The sequence below is a fragment of the Nymphaea colorata genome, chromosome 3 (assembly GCF_008831285.2).
Source record: "Nymphaea colorata isolate Beijing-Zhang1983 chromosome 3, ASM883128v2, whole genome shotgun sequence".
NCBI lineage: Eukaryota > Viridiplantae > Streptophyta > Magnoliopsida > Nymphaeales > Nymphaeaceae > Nymphaea > Nymphaea colorata.
In genome coordinates, this window is record NC_045140.1 from 22,083,232 (window position 1) to 22,098,572 (window position 15,341).

Genomic DNA, 15,341 nt, shown 5'->3' on the forward strand with positions numbered 1-15,341 from the left:
AGAGAGGGGAAAAATTTGTTAAGAAAAAGCTCGGCATACCCATTTTTTTAGTTACAGTTAATTTAAAATCATTAGTTTTTCACCAACTAATATTAAAATAAATTTTTGCGGCCAACGATTCACAAATATTTGGTTGAGTGTCCCGTTTAAGATGCCAACGATTCACAAATAAGTACATATTTGATATTTGACAAGATTGGTCGCGATGATTTATTGGTTGAACACTCGAGAAAGAATTGCGGAGCCCCCACCAAACAACTGGAGTGGCAGACTTAGGAACAAACATTTGGTAAGAATTTGTGTAATATCAGACAAAATGACCAATCTAATTTCACGGCACGCGTCGTCCAACCCTAAAATGTCTACCGGCGGTTTGAATAACTTTGCACGCAAAGTTCGCGTGTGACGAGGACCGTCGGCAACAACTCTGAAGTTGCACAGGATCACATCCGATCCGTTTTCATTTCCACAAAAGGAACGCAGTGATAACTGATAAGCCTGCGAGCAAGCCCCGGGAAGAAGCCATGGCAAGCAGGCTCAGCCTGATCGGCTCCTCGTTGCAGAAGAGTTTTGTGGCCAAATCGCACACCCAAATTCTTACTTCGGGTTGGTTTCCTTCGTCGAGGAGTTGGTATTCTTCATCGGCCGAGGGACTGCCGAAACTCCATAAAGTGGAGCCCCAAAAGGAAGACGTCCTTAAGAAAGCAGAGATGGAGACGGAGAAGAAGAAAGAAGTAGACGCGGAAGAAGAAGAAGACGGAGTTTTCGTAAACAAAGAGACAGGCGAGGTCGGAGGGCCTAGAGGTCCCGAGCCCACGAGGTATGGCGACTGGGAGCGCGGCGGCCGTTGCTCTGATTTTTGACCGGTCGTGCTTATAGTCTCCATCTACAGTTTTTTTCTCTCTTGGCTTAGTTGCAAGAAATTTCCCCCTTTTCTTGTGGGGCAAATAGGGTTTTGTCCACTTGTAATTTGTATCTGCTCTTGCTTGTCTTTTGATCTGCAAAAAAAAAAAAAAGAACTAGCAATGAACGAACGCTTTTGTGACAACGGTCTAATTGGGTGTTTATGCTAAGTGTTCATTGATTCACTGATATGATGCGCGCAAAAGTGTGATAAAATTGCTTGTAAGGTGGAATCCATGAAAGGATGCAAAAACTGGATTAATGGACGCGGATAGATCTAGGGGATGTAATTGTAGATTTTTGTTTTCTTCCTTTGTTATCGCTTTTTTATTATAGCAAGCGAAGAGATGAGTCAGACGACGATAACTTGAGAGCGCCGGAGCTTTTGTGGTAACCCGTCGGACTTTGGGAACCTTAGACCTGAGACTTCTTTAAGTTTGAGTTGGGGGACCTTCTTTGGTAGGATTCCAGGTCATTCACTGTATCTCACTTGGGAAAGGAGGCGTGAATTCATTGACCCCTTGAGTCCTCCTTTTCAAGTTCTTGCCAACATAACATCGTTCATTGTATATATGGTGGGAACGGAAAGAATTACGAGGCCGTCAACCACAGTCATTGGGCAGTGAATTTCCGAGAAAAAGGACGAGTTGGAACTTAATCATGAATGTCTAGATCTCATCAACTCTCAGTTGTTGCTTGATATATTTCTGGCGACAGGTTGTAGGTTTTTACGAGTGACATCTAATGTTGCACTTTCGTTTTTCAGCCTGTTGTTCTTATATCTCAAGGGATTTTAAGCTGCTTGGACTTGAGTGGCTAAATTGAGAGAGCAAATCCCCGAGGCGAAGTTGTATTTGAGTTTGCCTTTCTTATCTGGAACTTTACATCGTTGAACTTGCACACAACTATGCAATGTTCGCAAATTATGTGTAGTCATCTTCAGTTGAAACTTGAAACTTAGTTTAGCCAAACCATATCTCCATGTCGGCAAGGAAGTGAGAAAAGTTTATTGGTGCGCAAAGTATCGTTTGTGGGATGCTTGTAGAGTTACTGCGCTGAAAAATTCCAATCAATTTAAAATCTAAAAGCATGAACGTTTTTTGTATCTATCTTGCAACTTACATTCATGCACAGTGATTCTGGGGCATAGCCCGATTGTAGTTCATACGACTTGGATGAATTTGCAGGAAGCAAAGTGCACTCGGCCAACAGATGTTTGTCCCTTTTAGACTTTGTTATGCCTCTTTGTATTAAATATTGTGATATTCAGAAAGCTCAATTGTTATATATATATATATATATATATATATATATATATATATATATATATATATATATATATATGAAGCGGTGCGGAAGCTTGCTGAAAATCTAGCTTGATCTTGTATTCATCTTCTGCAGTCTTGGAATACCTTATTTTCTGCAATTCTAGGATATGGTAGGCGTTTGCTTACCCTGACTTGATCCTTTGCATACAATTATCCAACATAAAGGCAAATTTATTGTGTGGGCCAGTTCTGCTGGATGCTGGATCATCCACTGCACAAAGACTGGTAGTTATGCATATTGTGCAGACAACTGCATAACATTGTAAATGCTAGTTGCCAAGCATCCTCTTTCCTTTCCAGCTTGGGGAAACAAATTTCCTTTCCCCTTGCCTAATCAGATTAAAATGACCTTTGAGCGCTCATGATGTTCATGTATCGGGTTTGCTTCAAGTTACTGCAATTGATATGAGGGAAGCATGAAGAGGAATATGTGATTTCTGTTTGGAATTCTGTGATATCTAATTTTGGTCATTAGCAGATCCTGCTTGAGTTATTACACTTTGCAAAGCTTTGGTGAAGATAGGAACCTATTGATGAACTCTCTATAGTAAAGCACAAAGCAAATCATACAGGTGTCATTGATCGTGCAATATGCCTTCCCATTTGCACTTGGCAAACGGTTCCAAACTGGAGTGGCAAACACATTTGGGCAACTTTCACAGCCCATCAATATGATACATTCTTTAGTTCAAGCCGCCTTTTGACTCTGATCATGTAGGCGGCTGATGAAGGCTTCTGCTTCTGTCACGTACAGTGTCCATAGAATGCTAGCAGCAATTATATTAGTTCATCTGCATCGCATGGTTTTGTTGGTCTGCCGTGATGTAAGAGGTTTTATCATTGGTTGATGTCAAAGTATTGGAGGCATTTTGCTGTTCCGTGAAACTTTGACTTCATTATTCCCACATCATTGGTAGTTTCACTCGTTGCCTATTCCATGACTATTGCTAATCTGGCCATAATTTTTGTCCACCGTGTTGATTTCACGAGTGCCTCGGCCATGACTTTTGTCCACTGTTGATTTCACGAGCGCCTCTCAGCAAGGTATCTGAAAATCTTGCCTCATATTACAACTGCTGGCTCATTTTTAGTTGTGTTAGTCTTTGGCATAAGATATCTCATACGTGTAACCTCTTGAGTCTAACCAGATAAAGGATGAGCTTCCTTTGGAATATCCTGTTGTATTACTGTATAACATGCTTGCCAAGTATGTGCTGCTTGTTGCACGAACGGAGGAAAAGCAGGAAAGGTGCTTCATGCATGCAAGTGAACAGGTAGAGTTCAGATTGGAGTGTCACCTTTTCCTTGTCGAGTTGCCTGAACCGCGGCCAGCTGGTGTGGGTCGTGTTCGTTCATTCACTTGTATTTTCAAGATAAAAATTTGTACATGAAGTTCGAAAAACTACTTGATGACAAAAAATATTGATCACGTCTGTTGCTATGGCCACAATGGTATTCCAACTGGTGGGTCTTCAAGTCCGCTGCCACCATTGGAAAAGAAAAGCAGAAAGAAAAGGTGGTGTGCTGCATTGCTCATTCCTGTGGATGCACCCCAGCAGCTGCTACTAATGTCAGTGGCACCAGACCTAATTGGAGGGCGCCGGGTGCCATTCGGTTTCACTTTTAATGGCAGGCTTTGCGGTGGCCATTGGTTCTTGAGATTTTTTCCAGATCCTGCGGAGACAGATCAACATCACAGGACCTTCAGATGATTGATGAAACATGAGAAATGCTGCTTGTAGATATAATAAATGTTATTTATGCTTATCCTTCACCCAAGAAATAATGTTTGGTTTGTAGATCAGGGGGTTGAACCTATGCTTTTGGGATTCGCGAGATGCAATTATCTCAGTCTCCCGATCATGTTTGGCATTTGCTTCAATTTCCGTGAATTGGACAGATTTGACAGTTGTAAATCGTTAGAGAATCTCTTTCACTGAGGGCAGAGAAGAAGTATACAAAGTCTGTTTCCCTTGAATTGGAAATGTTGGGCTTGTATCTGCACGTAGAAAACTGGGAGTTTTAATTTCCTCTTCCCATTTTCATCCAAGATGAAATGGCTTGGCATTTGCTTCTGCTCGGCGGTGAAATTTGTGCCGCTGCACGGGACTACCATTAATTAGGAAACTAAAGGATGTTACTTACATTCTTCAAGAAAGGAAAGAAATCCACGGCTGCTCTTCTATAGCCGCCACTAACACCAACCCCGTCTCAGATAGCTCAAAGGCGCTGTAATTCAAATGCAAAGCAGATTTTCTGTCCAATATGGCGAGCTGCGAAGGATCCCTGCCAAAGTTTGCGGTGGAAAGGCGAGCAAAGGACGACTCTGAGGACATGGCTGCTGACTGGTATGGCTCGTGATGAAAGGCAGTCAGCGAATAAAGAGTAAGTTTGTGCAGATTGTCCACTGCGAACAGCAGAGCAGGATCATAGTGATTGCCGCTTGGGGAGTTTTGTTTTGAGCAGTTTTAAATCGATGCCGGCCGAAGCTGTTTCAGGGGTCGATGAAGCAGAAATGGGCTTGCTGTATAGCTGGTTGGCTCCCATGGAAGAGATTGATGGTAGTTTTCGGAGTTATCTCAAACAATGAAGGTTGGAAGCGTCGACTGAGGGGAATGCTACAAGGGAGGAGAATAATAAATCAGAGATGGATGCACATCAGACTACAGGGTTATCGCATAAGAGTGCTTAATGTGTTTCCCTCGATTGAAGCTGGGGACCGCAGGTTTCGGGAGAGGGATGGGAAGACGATGGAGCCTAATTATTTAAGCTCTGCTGTGTCCGTTATTTTTGTTGCTTTGTTAGCTTGACTACACCTTAGTCTCTTTTATTTTGTGTTTGGGCCACAGGGTTGTGCGTGCCGGTTTTGCTGCTTTTTCTTTGTTGTGATGCACAACATTTTGTGATCCTCTTTTGCCTGTAGATATCATATTGTTGAAACATAAGGGAGGGGAGCCTAACTCTCAGCAGCCGTTCATTGGCAATTTCAACTCAAGCTGTTATTGTTTCCCACACTGTTGCTTGATCAAATATCGCTTGTATGCATTGTCCTAATTGCAGCAGTTAGGATACTCAGTGCATGGGAGTTTCAGGCTTGCATGGAAAACTGCCTTAATATTTTTCTGTTTGAAAAAGAGATAGAAATTGACACAAAAGAAGGTAGAGATGAATAGATAAAAGGAAAACATCAACATCCTCACTATAATGTAATTAAATATAGCCGATTCAGTTGTCCCTGCTTTATTGTCGTCTTAATTTTAGTATTCATGATTAAGTCAAGGTGATGAGTGAATACTGTGAAAATATTAAATATGCACCATATTTCTCTCCTTCGTTTGCCACTTTTGCCTTCGCACTGTTGTACACTGCACCATGTCCATATTCCTTAGATTGAAATGGTAGAACTTTTTTTTTTTTTCGTGACAACCATATTCATGCTCCTTCAGCTTGTGATGATATGGTGTTTCTTCCTTTTTTTGACAAAGGGATGAGTTTTTTCTTGATTACCAAGGCTCAGTCAACAACAGCATGACAGTGCAACTCTGCAACGTGAAGCATGAGAAAGCCGAAATTTGTGCCACAGTAGGCTAAATCCTCTCTGCCATCAGCTCCCCTCGGTTGCTGAATTCTGTTTGTAAATATCTTCTGCTGAATAAAAAGGTTAGGGGCCCTTCTCCCCGCAGGGTTGTTGCCGCCTCTCTCTACATCTCTCAGTTCCCTTTTACGTGGATCCATCCTTTCTCCAATCATCATGTCCAAATTGTTGGAGACAAGGAGGTGGGGATGCCAAAGGCACATTTTGTTTTAGCAGAAGGCAGATGTCTATAGCAACAACGAAGCTAATCAAGTAGCACGGAAGAACAAAAACAATGCGAAAAAGCATCTTATTGGAGCAAGTAATCTTAGTTCTTCAACATCAAATGGGTTCAACATAAACTCTTCAAACCAGATTAGTTTTGCAGCTTTTGACAAATTAAGTCCCCGAAGGTGTGGTGAACTGAGTAGGCCCAGCTGTTAACAGGCGGCTAATCATTGATTCAGGTACCAAATGTGCCTACTGTTTTTGCGAAAGAGAAAGCCTATGCATGTTTGCTGTGGAACTTAGATTTGCGGCAACGTGAGATAACTAGGATATCAGATCTATCTAGAACCCTCTTATTATATTTCTAAACTCATACAATTTTTTTTATATGTAATGTGAATTTAAGATACAGGCTTCTGATATCATTGTTTGTCTTCACACGAGATCTTACACGACACATCTTTTAAAGCAGCATGACTATAAGATCCGAAGCTATCAAATATACTTTTGGAAAGTGTTTGAGAATTTGAGATTATTGGAAATCTCAAATTCATGGATTTAAACCAGACCCCTCCCATCTAATATCAAGTTTGAGGGTTTAATCATAAACTGAAGTGAGGATTTCGAATGCTTTTTCTCACGTAGTAGTAAAATCCATTGTCAATTTACACAGTCGGAGTTTCTCTCCCGTTTCAAATCCAGTTTCTGTTTTCCGTTTAATTAATCCGGGTTGTCGTGCTAAGCCAACCCAGGTTAGACGCAGGTACGCAGTTCCGTCTCAGTGACACGTGGCAGTAGGTTGACAATGTTTTGATTTCCATATTCAACACGAATGGAAGGACCATTTTCTCTGAGGCGAAAAGGCGGTGGAGTTTCCTAACCCAACCAAAGCGTCTGATCTTCAGCAGACGCAAACCCCCGGGTATTTATTGGGAAATTGAAAAACGGAGAAAGAGGAAGGGAGTAAAGGGGGGAAGGAGGAAGGAGGAACAGGGGAGCTCTGATCAGGACATCCTTACCCTGTAGAATCCCCCCTCTCTCTCTCGCTTTCTCTTGGTTCGGCGAGAATTGCCGTCTCTTTTTCCCTCTATCGAGACCGTAGGGTTTCGATTAAGTTTCTGTCGGCAAGAAGATGGCCTCGATGGTGGAAGAGCGGGTCAGCGTGCCGGAGAGTTTCAGGGATCTGAAGGAGGAAGAAGAAGGGGAAGAGGAGGATGAGGAGGAAGACGTCTGCCGGATCTGCCGAAACCCCGGCGACGCCGACAACCCTCTGCGGTACCCTTGCGCCTGTAGCGGCAGCATCAAGTACGTACACCAAGAATGCCTCCTCCAGTGGCTCAACCACAGCAACGCCCGGCAGTGCGAGGTGGGTTTCGTTTTTTTTTTTGGTTTATAATTGATTTTTTTTTTTGTGTTGATTGTCTGTCAAAATCGGTTTTGAAGAGGTAAGTCCCTGTTTCTATGATTCCGTATCGTTTGCTAGGGTTTACGCTGTCTTTTTAAGTTTATTTCCGTCATTGTGATTCATCATTCGAGTGCTTTACAAATATAACCAGTTGAAGACCCTAGGGATGATGTTACAACTGGTTAGTTTATAACTTGCTTAGTTGTTCTACCAGCTTCGTTTTTGTTTGCGTACGGCGTTGATTGCTGGTCTGATTGTTTGTGAAGATGCTTGATTTCGGCGAATTTCGGGCTATAGTCGTCTTACTTTGGGTCGTGCGTTCGAGAAAGAGGGTGATCCCACTTGAGTATTTTTCTGAAAAATGCTTTTCGCAAATGTACTGCTGTACACGGCAATATAACAAGCTTAAAGATTTTGTATTAATCTGTTTCCCTTATTTTTCAATATGCTATTGAAAAGACGTATTTCCAGGCATACTTGTATTCCAACTTCTAGAATCAATGCTGATTATACTTTTAAGCTTCCAACATATAATATTTGTTTCTGACCTGGGTTTGGTGTTTTCCTTTTGTAGTAGCAGCTCTTTTTTTTTTTTTTTCCAAAAACAAAAAATATGTTATTGATCAATAGTTCTGCGATTTTCCGTAGCGTGTAGGTTGTTATGCACAGCAAGGGTCTGAAAGGAACTGGGCTAATTTGATTTTCTTTTGACATGGTATAGTAACACATTGGGGAGGCAGGAAGATGTTTGTCTCGAGATGTTAGTATTCCTCACTCCTTTGAATCTGGGGGAACATTATTATTTGATTCTCAATCTGTGTAATTGTGAATTTCTTGGGTATGCATTACTATGTCAAAAAGTCAAGTTGTGGATTTTTTGATGGCGCGTTATTGATGATGTTAAAAGCAGGTGCATGATTAACTGTTTATATGTAGATTGATGATGCCATCTATTTGTCTTTACAGGTATGCAAACATGCATTTTCCTTCTCCCCAGTTTATGCGGACAATGCTCCCTCAAGGCTTCCTTTTCAGGAATTTCTAGTTGGCATTGCTATGAAAGCATGCCATGTTCTTCAATTTTTTCTACGCCTCTCTTTTGTGCTCTCAGTGTGGCTTCTTATCATTCCCTTCATAACTTTCTGGCTTTGGAGATTGGCCTTTGTGAGGAGCCTAGGTGAAGCACGGAAGTTATTCTTGAGCCGGATTTCTGCTGCCTTGATCCTTACAGATTGTCTGCATGGATTTCTACTTTCTGCTAGCATTGTATTTATATTTCTTGGGGCCACATCATTGAGGGACTACTTTAGGCATCTACGAGAACTTGGAGGGCAAGATGCTGATAGAGAAGATGATGCCGATAGGCAAGGTGCTCGTGCAGTAAGGAGGCCAGGCCCTGGAAACAGGATTCAGGCTGGAGCTGGAAATGTTGATGATGCTCCAGGGGGGCAAGGAATTGCTGGTGCAGGTCAAATCATTATGAGGAATGCAGAAAATGTTGCCGCACAGTTGGAATTGCAGGCAGCTCGTCTTGAAGCTCGTGTTGAGCAAATGTTTGATGGTCTTGATGATGCAGATGGTGCTGAAGATGTGCCTTTCGATGAGCTTGTTGGCATGCAAGGACCTGTTTTCCATTTGGTTGAAAATGCAATAACAGTGAGTTCATGCTTGTTTCTGATAATCTTTTTCTTTTTTTCAGTTATTTGCTAGGTACAGGAGAAAATATGTTACTGGTGAATTGTTCTGCATCCCTTATGCTTGCATAAGTCTGGCAGAAGCATTACTCTAAATCCTGTTTTTAATTCTGGTTAAGGTTCGGCTAGTGTTTTTTCTCCTTTGTTAATTTCAGTTCTTAAGCTTGTCATTTTCCATCTTATTTGGTGCTGAGCAAAACGTTAGATTTCATATTGGAACTCGCGTTGTGGCTCTTATGGTATAGTAGATAACTAAAAGTAAGGGTACATACATTGGCATCCATCTCTTTGAAGTTTTCATGGCTAGAAATATACACACCTGAATAAGTATGAGTTTTAGGTCCTATCGATGCTATCTTTAGTTTTTTCTTCTGTTCCATTGTTTAGTTGGTTCTTCTAGCATCTCTTTTGTTAGATTTTCCAGGTCTTAGGGTTCTGCTTTTGCCTTTTTTTTTGGTTTTTGGCTTGTTTTCTATTTTAATTTTAATGAATTTTCTACTGAATGCATTGTGCTGAGAATATCAAGTTGCTAATCACTAAAGAAAATCCTGCTCTAAGGAAGGTAATGACTGCATTTATTTTTCCTCTCTTCTCAGGTTCTGGCAAGCAACGCAATATTTCTTGGTGTTGTCATCTTTCTTCCTTTTTCAGTTGGACGGCTGCTAGTTTTCTATGCTTCTCGGATTCTTTCCACAACCTCTGGGACACTCCGCTCAAATTTCATGCCTGTTATGGAGTCAGCCCTTGCCTTGGCAAACACAACAGTGAACAATCCTATTAGCTATGTCGCCAATATATCTGAAGATGGTGGTGGTACTATTTTGGCTGGTCAGCTTGCCAGCTCTTTAAATATGACCAGTTTAGGAGATGCTGCAGGCAGTAGTAGTGGATTGGGAACAAATATTTTCAAGGGGATGCCCACAACATTTCACCTTTCTGATGTCGCAACTCTTGCTATTGGATATATGTTCATATTCTGTGTGGTGATCTTTTACCTGTCTCTATTGGCCTTGATTCGCTACTGCAAGGGTGAACCTTTGGCTATGGGTAGGCTTTATGGAATTGCCTCAGCAGCAGAGGCAATTCCCTCTATAATGAGGCAGTTTTTAGCTGGAATGAGGCACCTAATAACTATGGTTAAAGTTGCATTTCTCTTGGTGATTGAGCTTGGGGTGTTTCCTTTAATGTGTGGCTGGTGGTTGGATATTTGTACAATTAAGATGCTTGGAACTACAGTTGCACAGCGAGTTGAGTTCTTCTCTGTGTCACCTCTGGCGAGCTCCTTGATCCACTGGGCCGTGGGAATCGTATATATGCTGCAAATAAGCATTTTTGTTAGCCTTCTACGAGGGGTATCTTCATATTTGCTTATTCATTAGCTACCACAGTTTTTAGTTTTTAGTGATATTTAAATTGTAGAGCATGCATAGTTTTGCTATACATTACTGATCTTATAAAGGATTGTAGGTATTGCGCAATGGTGTTCTGTATTTTCTTCGAGATCCTGCAGATCCTAATTACAATCCCTTCCGTGATCTAATTGATGATCCTGTGCACAAGCATGCCCGACGTGTTCTTCTATCAGTTGCTGTTTATGGTAGTTTAATTGTCATGCTGGTGTTCTTACCAGTCAAGCTGGCAATGTGGATGGCTCCATCAATTTTTCCTTTGGACGTTGGGCAAGTTCACTATACTGCATTCATTTTTTGTATTGACTGGTTTCTTAGAGTTTTCTAATTTTTTACTTGTATGTATTCTCAATTTTTCTATAATTTGCAGTCTCTCTGATCCATTCACTGAGATTCCAGCAGACATGCTTCTTTTCCAAATTTGTCTGCCATTTGCTATGGAGCATTTCAAGCCCCGAATAACAATTAAAGCAGTTCTTCGAAGGTGGTTTACTGTAGTTGGTTGGGCTCTTGGATTGACTGAGTTTCTGCTGCCAAAACCTGAGGATAATGGTGGACAGGAAAATGGAAATGCTGGCCAAGCAAGGCAGGAAAGAGTGGGTGTTGTCCATCGACCTGGTGCTGAACTCCATGAGAGAGCTTTGGTAGCTCAAGCAGCTGTGAGGGACACTGATAGATTTATTCAAGGGGCCAGAAACCTACATGCTGCTGAAGGATCAGATAGTGACGAACAAGCTGGCACTGAAGAGTGAGTTCCAGGGTTTCTTTTCCTTGGTTTGTGGGGTGGGGGGGTGGGTGGTGTGTGTTTGTGTGACAAAGTTTTCTTCAGACAAACCTTTAGGAACAATGAGTATATTTTAACCATAAAAAAACCTCTCTCGTTGCATAAAATGCAACTTTAGTAGCTTTGCATGTTTGGGTCTATATGTCACGTTTGAGCCAACACATAATCTCTTTCCTTTTTTCTGAAATTATAAGTTCCTTTTCTGCCTTGTGCATCTAAACTTTTCTAGCATGTTTATATTTTATTTCTTTAATGAGTTCTTTATTCAAGAATATCATGGCCACATGCCTACCTCTTTCATGATTGTCTGCAAGGTTTTTTTTATAGTGATATAATATACTCCATTTTTAGAAATATTGGGTTGTTTCGATGTTGATAGTAACTGAAGTCCTTTCCCTGAGCATACCTGATATTCTCTAAATATCTCATATAAAAGCGGGTGTTGGGGGGTGGGAGGGGGGGAGAGAGAGTGGCAGGTTGGTGGAGTAGGAACTGTTGATTCTGTTCATCATTAGACTAGTTGGTTGTCTGTTAAAGACTGGCATTCTGTTAAAGCATGCAGTCGTTTTGGGTTCAAATGTTTCATGTGTGTTGGAGGAATTACTGGAAATGAGTACGTGGAGAATTTTGTTATTTTTTCTAAAAGATGATGAGTGTTAGGAGGAAATTGCATTCAATGGTTTCTTCGTTATCTGATTCAGTCAACTGCTGCTAATCTATCTATAAAGAGATTAGTGTTGAATAAGCAGTTTGTAAATGTATATATTTGTGTATCGTGCATGTATTTCTTGGGGAAGACCTTTTCCTGTGGTAACAGTGTGATTGAAAATGGTTGGACAGTTAATTCAGAACATGAGTGCAGGATATCTATTTCTTTTCTACGTCTATTTTTCACAAACTACTAATCGGTAGAAATTTTTGTGGTTTGTCTCTTTGCCATAAGTGGTGTATCTTCTCTTTCCTGTGCACAAGGTGGATACAAAAAACATGCTGCGTCCTGATCTGCCAGAGGTTTATACCATAGATTAGCTATTACGGGGATTCGCTGCCGCAGATGATTATGCTGTTTTACATCTTCCATTTAAAGCTACTAATGTTACAAATAGTTTATTTTCTAGAATTTTGTAAACCTATGAAATAGCATAATCTTGTGTTTCATTAGTAGTGTGCATGAAGCCATGAACTGATGGGCCACTATTTTTGTTTGCAGCAACACTGTTATTTATTGTGGCCTTTGTCTATTTGTATTCGTATTTCCTGTCTCTTTGCGATATAGTTACTATTGTGAAATGTTTGGTTTGGCAGGTATGGGTTTGTTGTTCGAATTGTGTTGTTGTTGCTATTAGCATGGGTAACGCTGCTTCTCTTTAATTCAACCTTGATAGTTGTGCCCATATACTTGGGACGTGTGGTCTTTGGTGCCATTCCCCGCCTGCCAATTACTCATGGCATCAAGTGCAATGGTAAGAACTTAAAATTTGGCTTTATTTTAGTCTTATTCCAAGTTAATTCTTTTATTTAATGCCTTCATGGAAAACTAACTGAACTTCCTTTGCTACTGTAGATATTTATGCGTTCAATATTGGGTGTCATCTTCTCGGGGCTTCTATTGCTGGGATTAGATATTCTTTGGGGTATCTTAGAACCCAGAGAATGGAATTTCTTGTGCAGGTTCTGAAATGGTGCTCTGTCTTGCTTAAGAGTGCTGCTCTCTTGTCCATATGGGTGAGTAGCTGGCTGTTCTGATCTCTAATCCTGTTTTAGTTACAATTCGGGATTAACACGTTTTTTGTACAGATTTTCGTCATCCCAGTATTGATTGGTCTGCTGTTTGAGCTGTTAGTGATAGTTCCACTGCGGGTGCCTGTGGATGAGAGCCCTGTTTTCCTTCTGTATCAAGATTGGGCATTGGGGCTAGTATTTCTCAAGATCTGGACAAGATTGGTAACTGCTTTTACGATTTGTTTGTTCTGAACGTCCATGCAAACTTTTAGCTACACTTCATAACTAGCTTGTGGACTTTAGCTACACTTCATAACTAGCTTGTGGACTATGTCAAATTGTGTAATCCACATGCTCTTCTTTGTCATGAATTAGGGTCGTCATCCTTGCCATTCAGGTCTCATCAAAGAATGTTGCCTTATGGCAGCCATCATTTGCACCACTATAATAGTCGCTACATTGTTCTTGTTGTTGACTTGTTTTTTAAGCTACTTAATCCTGAACATGTAACCATTGTCACGCCATCATCATCATTACGTTGCCTGTCTGCCGTGTATGCGACCAGCCTCTGAAATGTATATCTTGCATGAGTCCCTATGCACTGCGCCTACTCTGTAAGGGTCTTGCACCATAACATCAAACTGCAGTCAATATTTGAGCTCTTCATAGGATGAGTGCAATTATATGATATGGGGTACTTGTTTCAGCATTCGTTTATATTCTCTAGTGTGTGCAATGTGTACGTCTACCATCTTCCTGAGCGTGTCAAAGATCATATTTATGTATGTATTTACGTAAATATATGTTGCATGTGTAAATTAATGATATTATTTGTAAATGAAATTGTTTGTATATGTTGAACATGTTTAGATATCTGGGTCGTTGTTGGAAATGTAAAATTGTCTAATTCCAATAATATGTGCACGTCTAGAAGGTGTTCTATGATATTGCATGATTCTGTGGTCTCTTACACCTGCTCAGGCAGAGATCATACATGGGAGGGATCTGTAGTTTATCAATTTATCTGGCAGACTTTGTACCTTATGCATTGATTTACAGTTTATACCTTTATGCGAACAGGTTATGCTGGATCAAATGGCGCCCCTTGTTGATGAGAGTTGGCGGATGAAGTTTGAGCGGGTGAGAGCAGATGGATTCTCAGGGCTGCGTGGTTCGTGGGTCTTTTGTGAGATTGTTGCTCCAATTCTCTTGAAGCTTTTGACTGCACTATGCGTACCATATGTGTTTGCAAGAGGAGTATTTCCAGTGCTGGGCTATCCACTGATTGTGAACTCTGCGGTGTATCGGTTTGCATGGCTTGGTTGCCTTCTCTTTTCTTTCTTGTGGTTCTGTGTTAAGAGGTTCCATGTTTGGTTCACCAATCTGCACAACTCAATTAGAGATGACCGTTACTTAATTGGAAGGAGGCTGCACAATTTTGGGGAAGATGTCATGCAAGCTAAGGATACAAATGTAATTCGGGAGCAGCGTTTTGGCGGTACAAGCATACCTGGTTCAGGCCAGCAGCAACAAGAAGAAGATGCTGGTTTAAGGTTCCGACCCCGTCGACATGAGCACCTGATGGCCTGAGGGAGCTGGGGAAGGGGATGCTGGATGAAAAGACATTGTTTGATGCATTTCTGAGGTAGAACAGAATTCCCAAAGGGGGGGCTTCCAGCTGGTGTGGATTCCTCGTTTAGTCATGTGGGTTGCTCTCTTCTGTATGATTATGAAAGTGTGATTTAGAGGATAAAATGACCATTTTGGAGGTATCAAAGGTACGTCCGCAGGCTTTTGTACGAACATCAAATAGCGAAAGTAAAACTTGGCCTTTGTGCATATTGTCCGACATATCTCTCCGACGGCCTCCAATTTTACGTCGAACAAATCTGAAACGATGTGCCCCATGCTGTTTTGCACCTGGTTCTTGCGTTGCCTGGATCGGTCTCACTTGTTGATGTTGTCGGTTGGGTCGGAGACGCAAGTGTTGATTGATTTGCATTCATTTTTGCGAGCTGGAGAGGAGGGTTTGTTATATTTCTCAAAATGGATTACTAATTTTTATGATGGTGCGGGAGATGTTTTTTATGCTCGTCTGTGGCGGGTTTACCAAATCGTGTTACAATACCAATTTTAGGAGCTACCGGAGGTTGGGTAATTCCGCTGGCTGCAATTTTTAATTTTTTTAGGAAACCTTATCTTTGTAGGTGCGGTAGGTTTTGTGTTTTGACAATCTTGGGAGTTAGCTCACCGACCTTGGGGTTTTGCCTGCATTGCCTTTTGGTAGGGCATCC

General features: G+C 41.3%; 1 protein-coding gene across 1 annotated transcript; it reads left to right on the forward strand.

The window, feature by feature from the left end:
* The first annotated feature begins 6,899 nt into the window (after positions 1 to 6,899).
* Positions 6,900 to 14,896, forward strand: LOC116250128 (probable E3 ubiquitin ligase SUD1). Its single transcript, XM_031623557.2, has 9 exons — positions 6,900 to 7,399; positions 8,405 to 9,094; positions 9,729 to 10,484; positions 10,600 to 10,811; positions 10,912 to 11,289; positions 12,631 to 12,788; positions 12,890 to 13,050; positions 13,123 to 13,269; positions 14,128 to 14,896. The coding sequence occupies exons 1-9, from the start codon at positions 7,166 to 7,168 to the stop codon at positions 14,635 to 14,637; spliced, it is 3,246 nt and encodes a 1,081-aa protein (XP_031479417.1). The 5' UTR covers positions 6,900 to 7,165; the 3' UTR covers positions 14,638 to 14,896.
* The last annotated feature ends 445 nt before the right edge of the window (positions 14,897 to 15,341 follow it).